The sequence below is a fragment of the Heptranchias perlo genome, chromosome 1 (assembly GCF_035084215.1).
Source record: "Heptranchias perlo isolate sHepPer1 chromosome 1, sHepPer1.hap1, whole genome shotgun sequence".
Classification (NCBI taxonomy): domain Eukaryota; kingdom Metazoa; phylum Chordata; class Chondrichthyes; order Hexanchiformes; family Hexanchidae; genus Heptranchias; species Heptranchias perlo.
The window spans coordinates 107,307,247-107,328,707 of NC_090325.1; the positions used below are offsets into that span (position 1 = coordinate 107,307,247).

Below are 21,461 nucleotides of genomic sequence, written 5' to 3' on the forward strand. Positions count from 1 at the left end.
CTACCCTGTCAAGCCCCCTCAGAATCTTGTATGTTTCAATGAGATCACCTCTCATTCTTCTAAACTCCATAGGGTATAGACCCAATCTACTCAATCTCTCCTCATAGGACAACCCTCTCATCCCAGGAATCAATCTAGTGAACCTTTGTTACAACGACTCTAAGGCAAGTATATCCTTCCTTAGGTAAGGAGACCAAAACTGTACACAGTACTCCAAGTGAGCTCTCACCAAAGCCCTGTACAATTGTAGTAAGACTTCCTTACTCTTGTTCTCCAACCCTCTTGCAATAAAGGCCAACTTGCCATTTGCCTTCCTAATTGCTTGCTGTACCTGCATGCTAACTTTTTGTGTTTCTTGTACTAGGACACCCAAATCTCACTGAACACTAACATTTAGTAGTTTCTCACCATTTAAAAAATATTCTGTTTTTCTATTCTTCCAGACAAAGAGAATAACCTCACATTACTCCACATTATACTCCATCTGCCACTTTCTTGCCCACTCACCGAACCTGTCTATATCCCTTTGCAGACTCTTTGTGTCCTCCTCACAACTTACTTTCCCACCTAGCTTTGTATCATCAGCAAACTTGGATACATTACACTCAATGCCTTCATCTAAGTCATTAATGTAGATTGTAAATAGCTGAGGCCCAAGCACGGATCCTTGCGGCACCCCACTAGTTACAGCCTGCCCACCTGAAAATGACCTGGTTATCCCTCCTCACTGTTTTCTATCCGTTAACCAATGCTCAATCCATGCTAATATATTACCCCCAACCCCATGAGCCCTTATCTTGCGTAACAAGTTCCTCCCTCTAAGTTATTTTTAGGTTCCCTTGCACCATTGGTATTCTGTCCGCTTCCTCTACTGTGAAATGCATTGAAAATATTCATTTAACAAATCTGCCAGTTCCTTATTGTCCATTATAGTATTACCTATATCTGTCTTTCATCAACCCACATTCCCCCTTTATCACTCTCTATCTCTTAATATATTAATATTTTTAATTGTGATCTTTGATATCCCTTAAGTTTTTTTTCCTATTCCTTTTTGCATCTCTCATTACTTTCTTTGCATTCCTTTGTTGTTTTTTATAGCTCCAGTTTTTTGGATTTCCATGTTTCCTTGCATTTATGTGAGCCTTTCCTTTTAGCTTGATACTGCCCTCACCTCATTTGTTGACCATGGTTGCTTAACTGCACAAGTGGAGCTTTTGCCTTTTAGGGGCAGGTACTGGTTTTGTATTGTACCAGATGACTTCTTTGAATACTTCCCACTGTTTGTAGATTTACCCATTAACAGTTCAGCCCAGTTTACTGTATTCAATTTCTTTCTCATCCCTTCGCAGTTTGACTTTAAAACCTGGGTTTGTGACTCTCCCTTCTCCCTCAAACCTAATATCAAATTCAGTCATATTATGATCATTATTCCCAAGATGTTCCTTTACTCGTTAACTAATTCTGATTCGTTACTCATCACTAAATCTAGTGTGGCCAATTCCCTTGTCAGTTCTAAAGCATATTTTTCCAGAAAACTATCCCAAATTCATTCTAGAAATTCACTGCCTTTACTACTTGAGCTGGTCTGCTTTTCCCAAGCTCTGTTCAAATTAAAATCTCCCTTTACAACCACATTGTTTCTACTACATGCTCCCCGATCTCTGTATTTATACATTCCTCCCACTACATCACTACTGTCAGGAGGTTTGTCGATATTTCCCACCAGAGTCTTGCATTCTTTACTGTTCCTTGGTTCTACCTATTGTGTTTCCACGGCCTGATCACCCTTACTGAAATCCCTTCTTTCCACTGGTGTAATTGTGGCTTTTATTAATATTGCTCCTCCTTTCCCATTTCTCTGGTCCTTTCTGAAGATCCTATGGCCTTGAATATTTCTTTTCCAGTCATGCCCAGCTTATAACCAGGCCTCTGTCATAGCTACTACCCTTTAAGCTGAATTTGTGCTTCTAACTCATTTGTTTTATTTCTTATGCTACGTGCATTCTTGCCCATATGCCCTGATGGTGTATTTCTCATACTTTCTGACATCACACTTTTGGCTGCTGATACTCTGTACATTGCTATTCAGGCAATTTAATATGTTCTTATTTTTCATCATGCCTGCTTTATTTTTAACAAGTATTTTATTATTACTTCCTATAATCTTTTCCATTCCCAAAGTATTTGAAAGAACTTGTAGTGCCTTTCATGACCTCATGATATCCCAAAGTGCTTTACAACCAATTAAGTACTTTAGAAGTGTAGTCATTGTTGCATTGTAGGGAAATGCGCCAGCAAATTTAAGCACAGCAAGGTCGCACAAACAGCAATGAGATAATCTGTTTTAATGATGTTAGTTGAGGGATATATATTAGCTAGGATTCCAGGACAACTCCCCTGCCAGTCTTTGAATAATGCCATCGGATCTTTTACATCCACCTAAGAGAGCAGACGGTACTCATTTAAAATCCCATCCAAAAGATGACACCTCCAACAGTCCAGCACTCCCTCAACACTGCACTGAAGTGTCTGGCTAGATTATGTGCTGAAGTCTGTGGAGAGGGGCTTGAACCTAATACCTTCTGACTCAGAAGTAAGAGTGCTACCACTGAAGCAAGGTTGCTACCTAAGCAATATTTTGCCTTTGTATCATACTTCATTGCTGGAATCCAGCAAAAAGGTATCACGGAAAGGGAGAAAATTTCAAGAGAGTAGATTCACAATATCTTAATTGATACTGCAAATTGCGATCACTCTAAATTGCATATTTACAAAGACTAGGATAAATTTATGCTGAATGTGAGTGACATTGTATAGGGTTATATTTATTAATACATATATTTTTGGAAGAAGCAGCTTAGTCAGACTGGATATTGCTCTGGGTTAGCTCAACATCCTTTCACCTTAAAGGATTGGACTTGAATCCAGATGGGTTGAAGGTCTCCTCTCTCTGCTGGCTGTAAGGGTCATACCTGAAATTATTTTGGGCGGTCTCAATCTAGTTCATAATGAAAACAAACCCACAGCACAAAACTATCCACAAATTGACAATCACACTTGGAGAACCTATGAGAACGATTGTTGTTAGAAATAGGAAAATTCAGAACATGTGCAGCACGGTATGCTTTTCTAAGGTTTGGGTGAAGATACAGAAAAAATGGTGTCACATATTGTCCTACTTTCCATGAAGGTGAAAGTCAGCATGTGCCAGCATTGTGTGAGCATCAAGGAGAGAAAAACAAGGGAAAGAAAATTAATGATAATGTGCCTGTTAGGTGAATGGATTAATATTGCGCCTCATATACTTAACACTTAACTACACAATGTTAGCATGATCAGTTCTCAAACAATTTATATCACCTCTGAAATTACAATACACATTTTTTATCATTTATGGAGCAAATTTAAACCATTTGCACAAGGATTCTGTTCTTTGCTTGCCATAAACACTAGGCATATCTACAGCTGAATAACCCAAATATATCACAATAATCTGGGTAATAAGGCATTTGTACTCTGTTTAATGTTTGCCCTTCATTATGGTTTTCTTGTCATGTGCTACAACAGTGACAGATAATCAAACTCTCATGGTTTATCAATCTGGAAACAAACAGCTGGTGGTTCAAGCTAATGTGCTTTCTAAAAGTGACTCGAGGGACAAATTTCAGCTGACTTTCCTGGGCGACAAGTTTCAATTCCTGTGTTCTTGTGTCTTCTTTCACTGTCATAAATGGTACATAGTGTACATCTCAATAGCTTGTCTGCATATATGTGCGATTTTTAAAATTCATTCTTGGGATGTGGGCATCGCTGGCAAGGCCAGCATTTATTGCCCATCCTTAATTGCGCTTGAGAAGGTGGTGATGAGCCGCCTTCTTGAACTGCTGTAATCCATGTGATGAAGATACTCCCATACTCCCACAATGCTGTTAAGTAGGGAGTTCCAGGATTTCGACCCAGCGACAAAAAGGAACACCTGTATCAAATTACTTTGGAGCCAACAAGTATGTGTGATTTTAAAATAGCTGCAGTTAACATTAGAGCAAAAGTTGCTTGGTTCCAGCTATGGTTTGTTCATGGGCAACACTGGCAAGCCAGTATTTGTTGCCCATCCCTAATTGCCTTGAGGGCATTCAGAGTCAACCATGTAGTATGGGATTGAAGTCACATGTAGGGCAAACCAGGTAGAGGATGCAGGTTTTCTTCCAGTTGGATTTTTACAACAATCCAGCAGCTTTCATAGTCACTTTTTCTGGTATTACCCTACAAGTTAACAAATTTACTCAATTCAGTTTCACAACTTGCTTTAGGTTGAATGCAGGATCTCTGGGTTGCTAATCCAGTACAGTAACCACTAGGCTACCACTTGCTCTAGGCCTAATCTGTGCCTGCCCAGTCACTGGCCTGGTATTCACAGCTCCAACCCGCCCACTTTCGGGTTCCCCGGTGACGCGTTCGGGTGCGCGCGCAGCTCCCACATGCGGGACTCCCACCGGCAATTAAAGCCAGCAGGATGACAATTTAAATACTTACTTATCTAGGTCCTTGACAGACCTCATTGACAGGAGATTTTTGTAGGGGTGGAATTTTCAAGTATCCTCTGCGTGTTTCCTGTGCTGTGGGAAACACTCCCTGTTTAAGCAGACGTGTTTCAGCCAGCAGCCTGTGGGAGATGCAAAGGATTATTTGATAGGTGGGGGGGGAAACCTCATTTATTGCAGCAGGGCACTCTGTCACTTCAGACAAAGTTTTGGCTGCAACACCTTTGTCTTTACACTCAAAATTATTAATTTATACCCTAAAATCTGCTGTGCAAACACACTTACCTACTTTGCGGACCCCCTCAAACTCACACCGTCAGGATGGGGGCGCCATGGCTGCATTCATCACTTCATCCAAGGACGAGCAACATCACCAGCCTCGCCAAGCACGCCGTCCACCTCCGCCATGTGAAGCTCCACAACACAGTGCTGCGCCACAGGCACCTGCACAACAGCAGGGAGGGCAACAACAGAGAGCGGCGTCGCAGGAGGCACTACCCTCGCCACAGGGTCTACAGACCGAAGCTCAGCTTCCTGGACCTCTCTGAGGAGCAGTGCATACGGAGGCTCAGAGTCAGTCGCCAGGTAGTCGCGGGCATCTGCAACCTCCTTCATGCCAGGCTGCACACGGCTGGCCCAAGCAGCATCTTCTTACCTGTCGCTGTCAAAGTCACCGCTGCCCACAACTTCTTCACCTCCGGATCCTTCCAGGGCGCCACTGGGGACATCGCCAGGTCTCTCAGCCGCCTGCACACAAGTGCATAAGGCAGGTCACCAACACCTTGTTTTGCAGGGCCTCGCACGATATCGACTTCCCCATGGATGACCACAGCCAGACGGAGAGAGCAGTTGGATTCCACACTGTGGCTGGCTTCCCATGAATGCACAGTGTAATCGATTGCACCCATAAAGCAATACGAGCACCACCACACGAGCCAGGACTGTTCATCAACAGGAAGGGCTATCACTCCATCAACACTGAGCTCATCTGTGACCACTGCAAGAGATTCCTTCACGTGTGTGCCAGATACCCTGGCAGCTGCCACGATTCCTTCATCCTCCGGGAGTCTAACGTTCCGTCCCTCTTCCACGCACCCAACACCCGCAAGGGCTGGCTCCTCGGGGACAATGGGTACCCTCTACACACATGGGTCATGACACCCCTGAGGAACCCCACCACGGAGCAACAGCGTCGATATAACGACAGCCACATCGCCACCAGGTCTACTCAAGATGCGATTTAGGTGCCTTGATCGTTCTGGGGGAGCGCTTCAATACGCACCAGACAGAGTGGGATGCATTATAGTCGTCTGTTGTGCCCTGCACAACAGAGAGGGGTGCTGCTGGAGGAGGCCCCATCCACATCTGCCACCCATATTGAGGAGGAAGAGGCCGAGCAGGAGGAGGAGCAACCCATGGGCAGAACAATGGCTTGTGAGGCCAGGGAGTCACTGATATGTGAATGGTTCTCCTAACATCAGACAGTGTGAAGAGTCCAGTCCTCACCACCTGGACAGAGGAGCCGGCACACCAGCCTCCTCACCCGCCCCCTGCATAAAATAGATGTGCAACTACACATACACCCACTGTAGACTGACCCAATGGGTGGCATCAAGTATGGGTGTTCATGGTGAACCTCATGAAAGGGAGTTATTGCACAAGCCAGTCAAGAATGGGCAAGACGTGGCAGCAGTGGTGAAAATAATAAGATTTATTGTGAATGGAAAACAAAACAAATATAAGTTTTAAAAAAAAACATGACAAAGCATCAAACACCCTTGTGCATCCCCTTTGTGCTCACAAAACCTTTGGCTTACGCTTCCTACGACTTCTACGTGGTGCTTCCCCTGTGCCTGCAGCAGAGGTAGTGGCAGGTTGCTCTTGTTCATGCCATGACTGATTAGATGCTTTGGGCCGACGCCCTCTGGGTTTCGGTGCCCATGAGGGCCCCTCCAAAGACTGCTCCACCTGTACCTGTCCAGGGGCAGACTCGACCACCTGGAGAGGAGGCAGCATTGCTGGCACTGGTTGAGAGGGGGCAACGGGTGAGATGTGGAAGCGTTTTGAGTGGCGTCCCCACTTCCATGTCCCCTTTCGTCATCATCCCTCTCCTGGCAAGGCCCACGTCACTCCTACCACTCTGCTGGACGACAGTTTGGAGGTCATGTATAAAGCCTTGTAAGGCCAGTGCTAGTGTATCTGCCTGCCTGTTTAAGGCGGCAGAAAGTTGCTCACCCTGAGTCCGAACAGCCGTTGCCAGGGCCTCAATGGCCTTATTGTTGAGCCGTGCTCTATCGCAGACATTCCCGCACTTACCCGCGACACTATCTCAGAGATGCCTTCACATCCCTGTGACAGTATCTCGGAGATTCCCTCCCGTACCTGTGCCACCATTCCACTCATGCAAGAGTTGGACTCCTCCATCCTCTGCGCGATTGTGGAGAGTGCGCGTGGCACCTGTGCTGCTGCCCCTCGATCATTCTCCTTTTAATGGATGGCCCCCAGGGTTCAGCATCTGTGTCCAGCTGAGCAGAGCCTGGAGAAGAATGCTCCCACCGACGCAAAGTCTCCACAGCTGCCCCTTGCCACTAGTGTCTGCTCATGCTCACTTGTGTGTGGTGACTCACCATGTGCGACCCCAACTAAGTGACAAAGGGGATCCACCGAGGTTTTTGTATCTGCGCTGGTGGATGGCTCACTCAGATATGATGGTGCCCTCTCAGAGGCCGGCAGGTCCTCTGAGGAATTGCCCTCCGCCGTCAAGGCAGTCGCTGAAGGCCCTGTAAGAGAACAGAAGGCAATATTACGCATGATGACAGATGTTGAGGTGCTGAAGATGGCAAGGCACATTAACATCATTTGCTATTGTGAGTGCTGAATATTAAAGTTCTGTCGCCAGCTGTTCGTCTGATGGCAGTCTCGTCGTCCCCCACGGACAGGCATTCGAGGGTGCGGCTCAATTCGAGGGTGTCCCGCTCCCCATCCATGAGGACCACTAGATGTTGCGGCCCCCCTCCGGTCTTTGCCCTCTCCCGTTTATTCTGGGCTCTCTTCTATAAGGGGAGAAAGTAGAGAGGCGTGATTGAATGCATTGGTTTGGGTGAGGCTGACCATGAAAGAGATGCATCAGAGGGTGAGTATGAGACAGAGCCATGGGATTGTATGAGGATTGGGTTGAGTGGTAGTGGTGGGGAGGTGAGTAAGTGCAGGTAAGTTGAGGATGAGGTTTGAGTGGGTGTGAGGAGTGACGTGATAGAGTAGTGTTGACAGTGCAGAAGGGGTGGAGGCGGTGATGTGGAAGATGGAGTGTAGGAGAACGAGTAAGTGTTAGGTCATTGAACCGCTTCCTGCACTGTATCCAGATGCGCGAGATGTTGCTGCTACTGCTGACCTCCTCTGCCCCCTCGAGCCACGCCTTCTTGGTGGCAGAGGGAGGCCACTTCTTCCCGTTGGCCGGATAGAATATGTCCCTGCTCCTCCTCACCCCATCCGGTAAGACCTGGAGTGTGGCATCACTAAACCTGGGAGCAGCCTTTCCCCTGGGCTGCTTCTTGTTGCTGTTTTGGTTCTTTGCTGTAGGAGCAGCATTGGAGGACTGCCCCTTTAAATAGGGCTCCTCCAGTTGACAGCCTGTGATGCGGGTATGCAGTCTGTCCACGGCGCAGGTTTCCAACGGGAAACACGGAAGCCAAGGTAAGTGGCTTCAATTTACTCGCGATCATGTGGGGAACCCACCGATTTTACTGGGTGGGTTACCCATGTGCCCAGTCGACCCCCCGCGCGCCCCCCCCCCCCCCCCCCTGCTGTCAACCCGCCTCCCTGGTAATATCGGGGCCATGGTCTTTGGCAACAAGGACAATGTTGGCAAGATTTGTATTAACTGTTAATTTTTTTAAATTTGTTCATGGGATGTGGGCATCGTTGGCGAGACCAGCATTTATTGCCCATCCCTAATTGCCCTTGAGAAGGTGGTGGTGAGCTGCTTTCTTGAACTGCTGTAATCCATGTGATGAAGATACTCCCACAATGCTGTTAGGTAGGGAGTTCCAGGATTTCTGCCCAGCGACAAAAAGGAACACCTGTATCAAATTACTTTGGAGCCAACAAGTATGTGTGATTTAAAATAGCTGATAATAATGACCAGACACTCTGTACTCCATACGGTGATTAATCTTGTGCAGAAACTGATAGCCGTTCGTAGAATAATATATTAAACCTAAGGAAGATAAAATTTCCATACTAATTTCAAGGCCTCAATCTGACATAAGAACATGCTAAATTAATGAGATGTTACCATGTTAGATACAGTAGCCTAGTGTATACTATCCTAGACAGATTCTAGTGGCACTCATCTCCTAACAGTTGGAATAAGGCTCTATATTTGGCACATAGTTACATATGTGAATAGAATGTTGGGCCCAACAGCTGCTTTACTATTTGAGCTTACATTTTCTTATTTTGTTCTTTCTTCTCAGCAGGCAAGAACTAAAAATATCACATAGCATAATTACAAAAATAATCTAATGAACGTCATTGATAATCCAGGATGTAATTGATGTTTTTGTATTTAGCTGGCAGTGTGAAATGTTTTCCAGGCTAAATTTATGCCATCTTACATCGGAAGTTTGGATTCTAGAAAAAGGGAAAGTGAATATTACACATCACTTTACTTTCATTGCCCTTATCTTGTACTGTACATTTTAACCTGCGCCAAATCACAGGAGCTGAGTTTCATGATCAGTTCCCAGACTGGCCAGGAGATGGAACCCTACTTGAATCTCACCTCCTGACAGATGATTATAGAACAGCTTTGACAAGTCATTAAAAAGTCTCCTTCCTGACCATCTGTTAGGAATCAAGATCCATGTGGTGACAAGTCTACAGAAGGAGAAGTACATTTAACAATTTTTAGAATTGTTGTATACTTTATTGATATCTATGACCTGCTATTGGAATTTTAACATCTTATAAAAATATCTCCTTTGAAGAGACATAACCATGTATGAAAAATTGAGGATGGAATGCAAGGCAATTTTGGAATTTAGAGGAGAGGGGGATATAACCTATACCAAAAATGTTTAGGGGGTCACATTCCCTTCATCTACCACAGTAGTCATGCCTATGCTTCTGTGACATTTTGCTTATAAATTGCTGTTTAATCGTACTGTACTAAATACAGAAATCAAATAGTTTTAGAATCCAGGCAAGGAAGAAAGAATCAACTTGCATTTATATAGCGCCTTTCACATTCTCAGAATGTCCTAAAGCACTTCACAGTCAATGAATTGCTTTTGAAGTGTAGTCACTGTTGTTACGTGGGCAAACACAGCAGCCAATTTGTGCATAGCAAAGTCCCACAAACAGCAATGAGATAAATGACCAAATAATCTGTTTTAGTATTGTTGGCTGAGGGATAAAAGTTGGGTAGAACATCTGGTGTTCTTCAAATAGTTCTTTGGAATCTTTTACATCTACCTGAGAGGGCAGACAAATTAAAACCTGCTACTGCTTAAAGGGGCTCTGGCAGTAATGAAGGAAGGAACATACCTGGGAGCTGCGACCATGGCAGAGAGGGCAAAAAAAAGAGACTTTTCAATTTCAGAGAGACTGACATCAATATTTTGCTGGCAATGTGAAGGAAAATAGCTGTTGCAATCACTGTCTCCTCCATAACATCCACCAGAACAGCAATGGTAAGGTACCTGTGACCTATAACCCTTCCCTGTACTTAATATACTTGTGTGTTAAGGGAATGCTTTTTAAATGTCAATGACATGCTCAGTATTGACCCTAACTGTGATATTGGGTTCAAATGTCACATATCCAACATTATGTGCACCCAGTAGAAATTGCAACATTCAGATTAACCCTCCCCCTTGAAGTTACACACATTGGCATGCCTCCCCAAATGCCAACACGTGAGCTGTGCATCTCTCACCCACTATCTGAAGCTGATTGTTGGGGGTGGGGGGGCTTGCAGAAGAAGACACACATAGTCTTACAGTCAATAAACAACTAACATCCTACTCTTTTCTCCTCCATTACAGGAGAAGGCCATTCACAGTAACAGAGATTCACAGGCTACATGTGAAGAACCACCAGATATTAGACCATTGACACTACTGAGACTTTGCAGAATCTGGGGAGGCAAACAGCAGACTCTTAACAATGGTGATGTAGGAGGGCCTGTGGCAATAGCAAGTTTGTGAGGAACTTGCCATAGTCATGGCTCGTGGACCAGAGCTCCCATGCAAGAAACCTGATTGGCCTCATTAAAATTCATCCAAAGAGATATCCAGTAAACAGCCTACACTTCTAATATCTTCTCCTTTATTTACCCCTTTAGATAAGTCAGAGCAACATGCCACAGTAGAGGAGAAAGAGGTCAAAAGAGGGCAGTGCTCTTCCACCACTGCCCTATTACAATCCCTTCATCGCCCATATGGTCATTCACAATTTTTCTCTCATTCATTAACTCAGAAAAATCTACCAGATAGTTCTGATGATCGTTTGTCACTGGTTGAGACACAGAACATGGGGGTGCCTAAGGATTCACAGGTGAAAAGTCAGGTCTGACAGTGGGGGAGCGGAGGCTCCACAGACATCAGTCCCCAGCTCTACAGCCTGCGGGCTCAGCTCTCACATGGTCTGCTCGAAAAACTAAGATGAGCAGCATATTTTTATGGAGACAATGAGGATCATCTTAGAGGACCTGAGACAGATGACAGAGATCATGGCAGAGGCCTGGATTAGCACTGCATCAATTTGAGTCTATTTGGATATTGGCACAGAGAATAGCAGTTCCAGTAAACTCTGCATCCATTCAACCTAATAGAAAAGCCTCCAGGCTGGTTAATGTCTCCAATGAGGAGGCATTCTGACAATTACCATGAGGAATGGCGATATATGTCCAAGTCGGGATGGTGTTCCCAAGCACCTGCTCCCCTTACCCTTCTAGGTTTTTGAGGTCACAAGTTTGCTAGATGCTGCTGAAGAAGGCTTGGTGAATTGCAGCAGTGCATCCTGTAGGCAGTATGTACTCAGCCATGGTACACTGGTAGTGGAGGGAGTAGATGTTTAAGCCAGTGGATAGGCTGCCGATCAAGTGGACTGCTTTGTCCTGGATAGTGTCCAGCTCCTTGAATGATGTTGCAGTTGCACCTATCCAGGCAAGTGGAGAGTATTCCATCACACCCCTGACTTCTGCCTTGTAAGTGGTGGAGAGGCTTTGGGGAGTCAGGAGGAGAGCCACTCGCTGCAGAATACTCAGCCTCTGACCTGTTCTAGTTGTCACAGCATTTATATGGCTGATCCAGTTGAGTTTCTGGTCAATGGTGACCCCCATGATGTTGATTGTGGGGGACTCGGCGATGGTAATGCTATTGAATGTCAAGGGGAGGTGGTTAGGCTCTCTCTTGTTGGAGTTGGTCATTGCCTGGCACTTGTGTGGCATTACTGTTACTTGCCATTTATCAGCCCAGATCTGGATGTTGTCCAGGTCTTCCTGCATGTAGGTATGGACTGCTTCATTATCTGAGTAATTGCGAATGGAGCTGTACACTGTGCAACCATCAAAGAACAGCCCCACTTCTGACCTTATTTTGGAGGGAGGATCACTGACACAGCAGCTGAAGATAGTTGTACCTAGCATGCTGCCCTGAGGAACTCTTGCAGCAATGTCCTGGGGCTGTGATAATGGGCCTCCAACAACCACAACCATCTTCCATTGTGCCAGATATGACTCCAGCCACTGGAGAGTTTTCCCCCTGATCTCCATTGACTTCAGTTTTACTAGGGCTCCTTGGTGCCACACTCGGTCGAATGCTGCCTTGATGTCAAGGGCAGCCACTCTCACCTGTCCTCTGGAATTCAGTTCGTGTCCCATATTTGGACCAAGGCTGTAATGAGGTCTGGAGCCGAGTGGTCCTGGCGGAACCCAAACTGAGCATTGGTGAGCAGTATATTGGTGAGTAGTGCCACTTGATAGCATTGTTGATGACTCCTTCCGTTACTTTGCTGCTGATTGAGATAGGCTGATACGGTGGTTGAATTTGTCCTGCTTTTTGAGAACAGGTAATAACTGGGCAAGTGTCCACATGGGTAGATGCCATTGTAGTAGCTGTACTGGAACAGCTTGATTAGAAGCGCGGCTATTTCTGGAGCCTAGGTCTTCAGCACTACAGCCGGGATGCTGTCGGGGGCCCGTAGCCTTTGCTCTGTCCAGTGCACTCAGCCGTTTCTTCGTATTACATGGAGCGAATCGAACCTTAGTGCCAAAAGGCTTCATGATACCACAGCACAGCTAAGAACCTCTGGCTTCCCTGGCCTTCAGATTGATCCCAAATGGAGATCCAGGATAGATTTAAAAATATCACAGAGAAGCACCGGGGGAAGCGCAGTGTGAAAATAAAGCATTTGTTTTAGGTATTAATATGCACAGAAACAACACTTTGTGATATGAAGTCTAGTGTTCAGAAGTATGTCTATTCTTTGGTTTTGTGCATCAGTGTCCTTGGTGGATTTAATTTAGAGAGAATTGACAAGGAAAGTTGAGATTCTCTGCTTTAACTGTGCAGCTCTCAGCCACTGTCTGAAACTGATTTGGGGCAGGGGGGCTTAGACTGTCCGACAGTCTGTAAACAACTAAGATCCTGTTCTCTGTTCTCCTCCATCACAGGAGAAGGTCACCCAGAATAATGATAGTTGAAGGGAAAAGAACAAAGTGTTTGGTTGACTTTAAGGACAAGACTGTTTGTGTCAATGTAAGGGCTGCAAGAGAGGGTCAGCTATTTATTGGTTGGAGAAGGCAAGGTTTATCAGATATTGTTTAATCTTCTCCCTCCAGAACCATGGGCCTCCTCTACTTCTTCTTCCTGTCATTGGTGCTGGTCAAACGGTTGCTGAACTGGTTTCTGAGATCACCATTGGAAGATTTTTCATCAGGGCAAAATTGTGGAAGACACAAGCCACAGCTACTCTGGAATGCTCCACTCAATCCATTGAGGCAGCCAAAGCATGTTATCAGAATGCCTTTGCTTCATTATACCTTTCGTCCTCATTATTTGCTCTTGAGAAGGTGGTGCTGGGCTGCCTTCTTGAACCTGGGTGGTGAAGGTACTCCCATACTGCTGTTAGGTAGGGAGTTCCAGGATTTTGACCCAGCGACAATGAAATCAGCACTTGCAGTCTGAAAGGACCCTGTGGAACAGAAATTGAGTACTATGGTGACTTTCATCTTGATAGAGAGCGCTGTGTGAGTTTGAGAGTATGTTTGGAGGTCTGATTGCAACAGGACAGAGTTCCTGCAAGGTCTCCTTACCAAACCATAGCCTCTTTAAGCAGGTCTGCTCTGATACATCCTTGAAGGAGCGGCACAGTCTGTGGATTCTAGTAGAAGGATACTTTCCAGTTGGTTGTCTTCTCCTTTGGTGTAGCTTTATCCTGTATGCTCCTTATTTCTTCTTCATCTTACTCCTGTTGTGCTTCCATAATAAGGATATATTTAGGAGTGGTCATAGGAAACTCCATGGCAAAGGCACAATTAAAGATGGATGGGATGGAGCATAAATGTACATTTTCTGTTCAAAACCATGATACAGAACTCATTATTCAAGTATATTTTTGGCCAAATACCACTGATCTTATTCTATTTTGCATTCTTTCAGATTTAAGTTACTGCTAATAAATTGCCTGTGGAGTTGCCCACAGCTAATGAACATTCATTTTTATTTATATACAAGATAGCAACAGATTTGGGAGAGACTTCAGAAGCTCACTCCACAGAGCCACCTAATGGCAACAGCCTTCAACTACATCATGAAAATTGACATAGCAAAATTGAAAGGGAAATGTTGATATAATGATAACGGGAAATAAGGCTTGTGGGCCGGATATGCTTGCCCTATACAAGATTTTTAATAATATATAGATTATTTTTTTAAAAGTCTGCAAAATCTCAGGTAGGATGGCGGTAAGAGCACTGAGGTTGTCCCCATTGTATCTGAGAAAGTGGAGAAATCAGTTAGATTCCCAATGCTGATTGCATTCAGCGACCCGTACTGGGAACTTTGCATGTGGGAATTGGATGAAGACAGGATCAGAATTGGCTATGATACCCTAATGGTTGCATAGCCTGGTATGACACTTGTCTTGACTCATATGAAGAATGGCAATTTAGGCAAGGTTAGTGGCACCCATGCAACTGTATCTTAGTACAAGTCAGCAGTCTGAGTACGAGTCAGCAGCTTCAGGAGACAAAGGAAGGAAGCTAGAAGTCAAAAAAAGCCATACATAAAAAATCCAAAATTACATGATGAATTTAGGGGGAAGGTGTTAGGAAGTTAAATCTAAGAAATTAGCCGATCCTATTTTAAGCCTATTCAATGGCACCTTAAGATGGTTTGTGTATCATTTTGGGGGTTTGGAAGTCATGTAGCTGTGCAATTGCATGCTGGACGTTATGTAGCATAACAGTTTCAATTTTTGATAGAAGGTATTGGCTAAACATAGCCAGAAATGTGACTAGCCATACAGAATGATTAAAATAGACAGCTGGAGACTGGGTATCTGATCAGCCTGGTCATTGCCTTGATGAATGAGAAGATTTAGGTTTGTTAAGAAATGTTAAAGTTCAAATAGAGTGCAAAGACTAATAAAGGAACTTGCTGTGTTCATATGGTTTCTTTCATATTACTGTTAGTCATTTTCTCAGAAGAATATAAGAAAGCAAAATAACAAAATATTCAATAATATCTATGGTCTAGATTAAAGCAGAACATTTTACTCTCCATGTCTTTGTACAGAGCCTATATTCTTCTACTTCCTGATGAATCTAGAATCAATTCATTTGCTTTTAAAATGCTTCAATTGATTACAGTAGATGGCAGAATATTCTATAGGTTTTCTTTGTTTAAAGCAGCAAACAGGAGTTCATAGAATCATAGAAAGTTATGGTACAGAAGGAGGCCATTCAGCCCATCGTGTCCGTGCCAGCCGAAAAAGAGCTATCCAGCTTAATCCCACTTTCCAGCACTTGGTCCATAGCCCTGTAGGTTACGACACTTCAAGTGCACATCCAAGTACTTTTTAAATGGCTTGAGGGTCTTTGCCTCTACCACCCTTTCAGGCAGTGAGTTCCAGACCCCCACCACCCTCTAGGTGAAAAAAATTCTCCTTAGCTCCCGTCTAATCCTTCTACCAATTACTTTCAATCTATGCCCCTAGTCACTGACCCCTCTGCTAAGGGAAATAGGTCCTCCCTATCCACTCTATCTAGTCCTAGCATAATTTTGTATACCTCAATTAAATCTCCCCTCAGCCTCCTTTGTTCCAAAGAAAACAACCCAGCCTATCCAATCTTTTCTCATAGCTAAAATCCTCCAGCCCTGGCAACATCCTCGTAAATCTCCTCTGTACCCTCTCTCTAGTGCAATCACATCTTTCATGTAATGTGGTGACCAGAACTGTACTCCGTATTCAAGCTGTGGCCTAACCAATGTTTTATACAGTTCTAGCAGAAGTTGAATCAACAAATAACACTTGAATACAAAAACAGAAATGGAGACACTCATCAGGTCTGGCGGCATCTGTTGAGAGCACAAGTCAGTCAATGTTTTAGGTACGGAATCTTTCAAGGGTCTCCTACCCAAAATATCGACTGACGTGTCGACTGACACCTCCTAACAGATGCTGCCAGACCCGCCGAGTATCTCCAGCGTTTTCCGTTTTTGTTTCAGATTTCCAGCTTCTGCAGTATTTTGCTTTTTGTTCAGCAATACTTGAATAATTTGGTTTCAATTTACCAGTGAATCACTGAGAAGTTACAGAACAAGTTTTATTCTGACCTTTCTAAAGTCAAAAATCCTATCTTCCAGATTGGTCACATGAAAAAACACTTGAGAAGTGTCAGGAATGAAAGCTTTTGGGTGGCCATCATGGGTTTTTTCCACCATCACAGAGGGCTCAGGAATTCTGTAGGATAAGCATGTTGTGAGTGTGAAGTGGTTATTCCTTAAGTTCCATTACCTATGAACCTTTGTATAGATATTGTACATGACATTTTAACGATCCACAATTCCATTTATTCATAGATTAGAGACCTTACCGATATCTCCTCGGTTGGATTTTTCAGTTGACAACATATAATTATTCCTATAAATGGTCTTTAAGATTTTTCCTACTAGTCAATCTTACATGGCGTTACACACGGTGAGTCAGTGAATGTGGTCTTTTACCTGCCTCCGCTGTATTCATTTTGCTATTTCTCGTCCCTGAACTCTGTAATTCTTTCTCTGTCTTTCTCTTCTTTTCATTTCTGGTGGGACGTGAAGGATGGTATGGTGGGAATAAAATAGCCCTCAGCACTCCCTCACCCCCTCACTTCATGTGGCCCCTACCCAATCATCTTCCTACCTCTCGTTACCCCCATCACTAATTTTTCCCCTTTGAAGTACCTGCTGAACCTTTGTTTCATCCCCTTCCCCTTGCTCTCCTCACCTTTACCCTTTCGTCTACTCCGTCTCACTCCCACTAAATTCCCCCAATGGCAGGTGGTGAAAGGCCTGAGGCCACACTCACCCTTAATCTATTTCTATCCTTCCCTCTTCCTTAAACTCCCTTCCTATCTGTTTCTCTCAAAGAAACTTTGTTTGCTTTCAAACTTAAACTTTTTTTTTAAAGAAATCAATTTCGAAAGAGGAAAGAAACTGTCTAGCCTTCTTTCTATTTGTGTGATATGCTCTGCCTCTGTCTCTCTCCCTTTCTCCACTCTCTGTCTCATTGGTGTTAGAACTTCTGTATCGCAGGTGTAAGCAAGTAGTATTTGCCTTTTCTGCCAACAAAACATGGGTGAGATAATTAGTTGACTTGAAAATTCAATCTTTTTCTGTGAAATTAGAACTAATATTAAATGTAGAAAAGCTCTCTCTCACCTCCCATTCTCTATCTCTTTCTTAACTGCCTTTCTCACCCCCCCACTCTCTCCCTCTTTCTCCTTCATACATATTTTCTGACCCCACTCTCTCATTCAGTTTAATGTACTTTCTAAAGTTTATAGAACACAAAAACAAAGCTACAAAAGGTGCATAATCAGAACAGTCACACACACAAAACCCCTCTGTTTAAAAAGAACTCAGTATGAATTTTACCTCAATAAAGCTTTGAACATTTGTCCTCTTGTTTTTCAAAGCTGAGTAGAAAGTGCAAGAAGCTAAAGAAATGGATTCTATCAGTGTAATTGAATGGCACTGCTGGAAAATTAGGTACTCTGCTCATGCTCAGACTGAACAATCCAAATTCAGTTCACAGAGTTATGGCTGTGAGCAAGACCAAGCCAAGCTTTTGGGAGGGGCTGAGGTCTTTAAGTATAAGACACAAAAGATAAATTTAATCATGTCCCTATGAAATATCAAAATTTTTGATTTTATATTTTGTTTAATACCTTCTATTGAACATTAGAAATTTTGTTAATTAAAAAAAATTGGGGGTTGAAAATATTTTGAGTGATTTATGAGAACCTGAGGCCAGATTGTGTGGTCACAGGGAGATGGATTTAAATAGGCAAAACCCATTATAATTGTGGACATAGGTATTTATAATGGGGAAAAAGTTGACATAAAAAAGTGTGACAAAGGCACAACAAGAAGTCAAGTTTTGCAGGCAGGCAGTGCATGCAGGCGTAAGATTTTTAATATTATTAGATAGCAATGTTACATCTTGTACAAAGTAATTTCTAAAGCAAAAGAGAGAGTGCTATGTTGTTAGAGGAACCATTTTTCAGATGAAATGTGAAACCGAGGTCCAGTCATATCGCTCAGGTAGATGTAAAAGATCCTTTGGTGCTGTTTTTTTTAAAAAGCAGGAATTTTGTCCTGGCCAACTTTCCTCCCTCAACTAACATCACCAAAAACACAGGTTGTCTGGTCATTCATTCGTTTTTTGCTGTTTCATTTGCTTACATAAAAGCAGAGAATGCAGTTCAAAAGTAATCCATTGGTTTTAAAGTGCTTTGGGACATCCTGAGGACATGACAAGGTGCTCTATGAATGCATGCTCTTATATAGTAGAAGCTTATTGTGTACTCACACATTATATGAGCTAACCTAAGATAAACAATCGTCAGTGCCCTGCACTATCTTAAAAAAAATATGTTTTGCTCGTACTAGGGCTGATTCTATAATTTAGCACTGTTAGCTTGGAGTGGTGCTTGCAGGAAGTGCAAGTTGGGAAATTGCTGGCCATCCCTATTGGACAGACAATTGAAGGCTGCAGGCTTGTGATTTTGTAACCTGCACTTCCTGTGAGTATCACTCCTCGCTGGGAGTGTCCAATTGCACAATCTGCTCTGCTATATCATGTAGTTTACCTGCAGTGCTGGGGTGAAATGCACAAACTTTTGATATGATTTGCGCTCAAGAGGTCATTTTCAAGCTGGCAGAGAATGCACAGCTAATTGAAGCTCCACTCAGGGTTAGCATTCATGATTTCCTACTCATTGAGTTCCTGACTTCAACAATCATCACTGCGAGGATTTGTAGAGCAGATGCAGATGCATCCTTACGGACATAAAAGAAAAATCAGAGGACCCATCACCTTAGACTACCTCCAAGCAACAGAGGGTCCTGATGGAAAGTCCCACCTTAACCTTTCTCTTTCAAATTCTGACTGACCTACACTTCCAGCACTTTTTGTTTTTATTTCAGATTTCTGCCATCACATGTTATTTTTAAACACTAAACATCTTTTTCTGTATTCATGATAGGTCATATATGCACTAAATACCAAAAGTGATGAGCATGAGGCTTCCTTGCAGGCTATTAAGGAAGCTCACCAGGAGGAGATCCAGCATATCATTGCTGAGACACGGGGAAAGATCTTACAGTACAAAAGCAGAATGGGAGAAGAGATGGACTTGCGGCACCAAATTAAGTCCCTTGAAGATACCCTGGAGAAGCACAAGAATCGTAAGGAAGAAATCTTGGCAGACTTTGAGGTTTACAAGCAGCAGGTGGAGGAGCGGGGAAAGAACATGGAGAGAGAACATACAGAAAGAATAATGGCACTATCCAGAGAGATGCTTGACATTAAGAAGGAATTTGAGAGCAATCTGCACCACTTCATGGAAATTCAACGCAGGTTAGAACAGGATAAACAGTCAGCAATAACAGAGATTGTGAAAGTAAACCAAGAGTCAGAAAACCTTCAGGAAGAATGCAAAGCACTAAGGGGCTGTTTCGATGAAAAAATTAAATTAGAAGAAAAGCACAAACTGGATATTCAAGGTTTGAATCAAGAGTTAGAAATCCTAAAATCTGAGAAAAAGAGACTAACCGCAGATTTTGAGAAAAAAGTGAATAAATTACAAGTCTCACATCAAAAAGAACTAGAAGCTTTGAAAAAAGCTCTACAGCAGTCAGTGACTGAGACACTGAAACAGTGGCAAATAGAACAAAAAAAGAGCCTTCAAGCTCAAGAGATAGCTTTACAGCTAAAACTGAAGAAACTGGAGAGTGACATGGAAGTCAAAGGTCAAATGATGAATGAGTCCAAAAACCAGTGTCAGAAATTGCAGGAACTGCTGAATACTGCAGATTTCAGAATCCAGGTAGGCATCCATATATTAAATGTTTCATTGCTATTATAATAAAATGATCAAATACAAAATCTTTAGCAGTATTATCATTCATTATCAGCCAAATGAATACATTTTGATTTTATTTTTCCATCACATTTATATTTTGAAGATTACCACCTGCGTCATGGGGTGAAATATTTGCTACAACTTCAACATACTAAAATACATTCTGTGGATTTTTGGGGCTAGTATCTTTACAGCCGCTTGTGCATCTCCTCCATCCTCCCCTTCCCTTCGTTTCACCATTGGTAGCAGAACCTTCAGTCATCTGGGTCATAGTCTCCAGAATTCCCTTCCTAAACCCTTTCACTCTCCATTCCTTTTTCCTCCGAAAGACATCCCCAAAACCCATGTCTTCGACTAAGTTTTTGGTCACCCCTCCTAATCTTTCCTTTCCTGGCATCTGTTTTCCTTACGCCTATCTGTGAAAGCGTCTCAGGATGTTTTTTACATTAAAGGCAGCCAAATTACTGCAAGACCATAAGAGATAAGAGCAGGAGTAGGCCATTCGGCCCTTCGAGCCTGCTCCGCCGTTTAATGAGATGATGGCTGATCTGATTTTTACCTCAACTCCACTTTCCCGCCTTTTCCCCATATCCTTTGGCTCCCTTGCTGATCAAAAGTTGTTGCTGTTTCTGTATTTCAATACAGTTCGTCAGGATACGTTAATATTCGTCAATTTTTAAAATTATTTTGACCGTATGGTCTGAAAAAATGTTTTCTGACTTTTTTTTTGGGTTTTCTTATTGTCACAATGTAAAGTTTTTCCTCCCCTTTTCCCAATCGGATCCTGAAAGCTGTGAGTCACCCTGATGTATGATTCCAGACATGCCCGCAGCCCACTGGCTATTTTTACGTGAGCTTTAAGGCTGAGTCTCAGGAGGCATTCTGGCCATAGAAGTGCATCACAAGCCTGATTCTGTTCTCACCTGACACATAAGCATTTTCCAGCAGGTGTTACTTGATCATGAGTGGAAACCCTGGCTGTTATATCCTCATTAGCTCAGGAGCACTGTGGCCAACTGTAGCATCCCCACTGCCATCCAAGTTAAGTACAGACAACTCAGTATAGACTAGGGATCAAACCTGGGAACCTTCCTGGTTTCTGTGACTCACTACTTTACCAAGCATTTAACCACTGAGCCAATAGGGAACCCAGTCAAAGTATAATCATTATCAATTGCCACATCATCTGATTATAGAATCATAGAATCATAGAAGTTTACAACATGGAAACAGGCCCTTCGGCCCAACATGTCCATGTCGCCCAGTTTATACCACTAAGC

The 21,461-nt window shown here is 43.4% G+C and overlaps 1 protein-coding gene across 1 annotated transcript in view; it reads left to right on the top strand.

Moving 5' to 3' along the window:
• The first annotated feature begins 8,187 nt into the window (after positions 1–8,187).
• Positions 8,188–21,461, top strand: part of LOC137304771 (protein FAM184B-like) — a 90,710-nt gene continuing 77,436 nt past the window's right edge. Inside the window, exons 1-3 of the mRNA XM_067973831.1 lie at positions 8,188–8,237; positions 13,222–13,306; positions 19,303–20,145. Coding sequence (XP_067829932.1) covers positions 8,188–8,237; positions 13,222–13,306; positions 19,303–20,145 — 978 coding nt within the window. The remainder of the gene's footprint in view (positions 8,238–13,221; positions 13,307–19,302; positions 20,146–21,461) is intronic.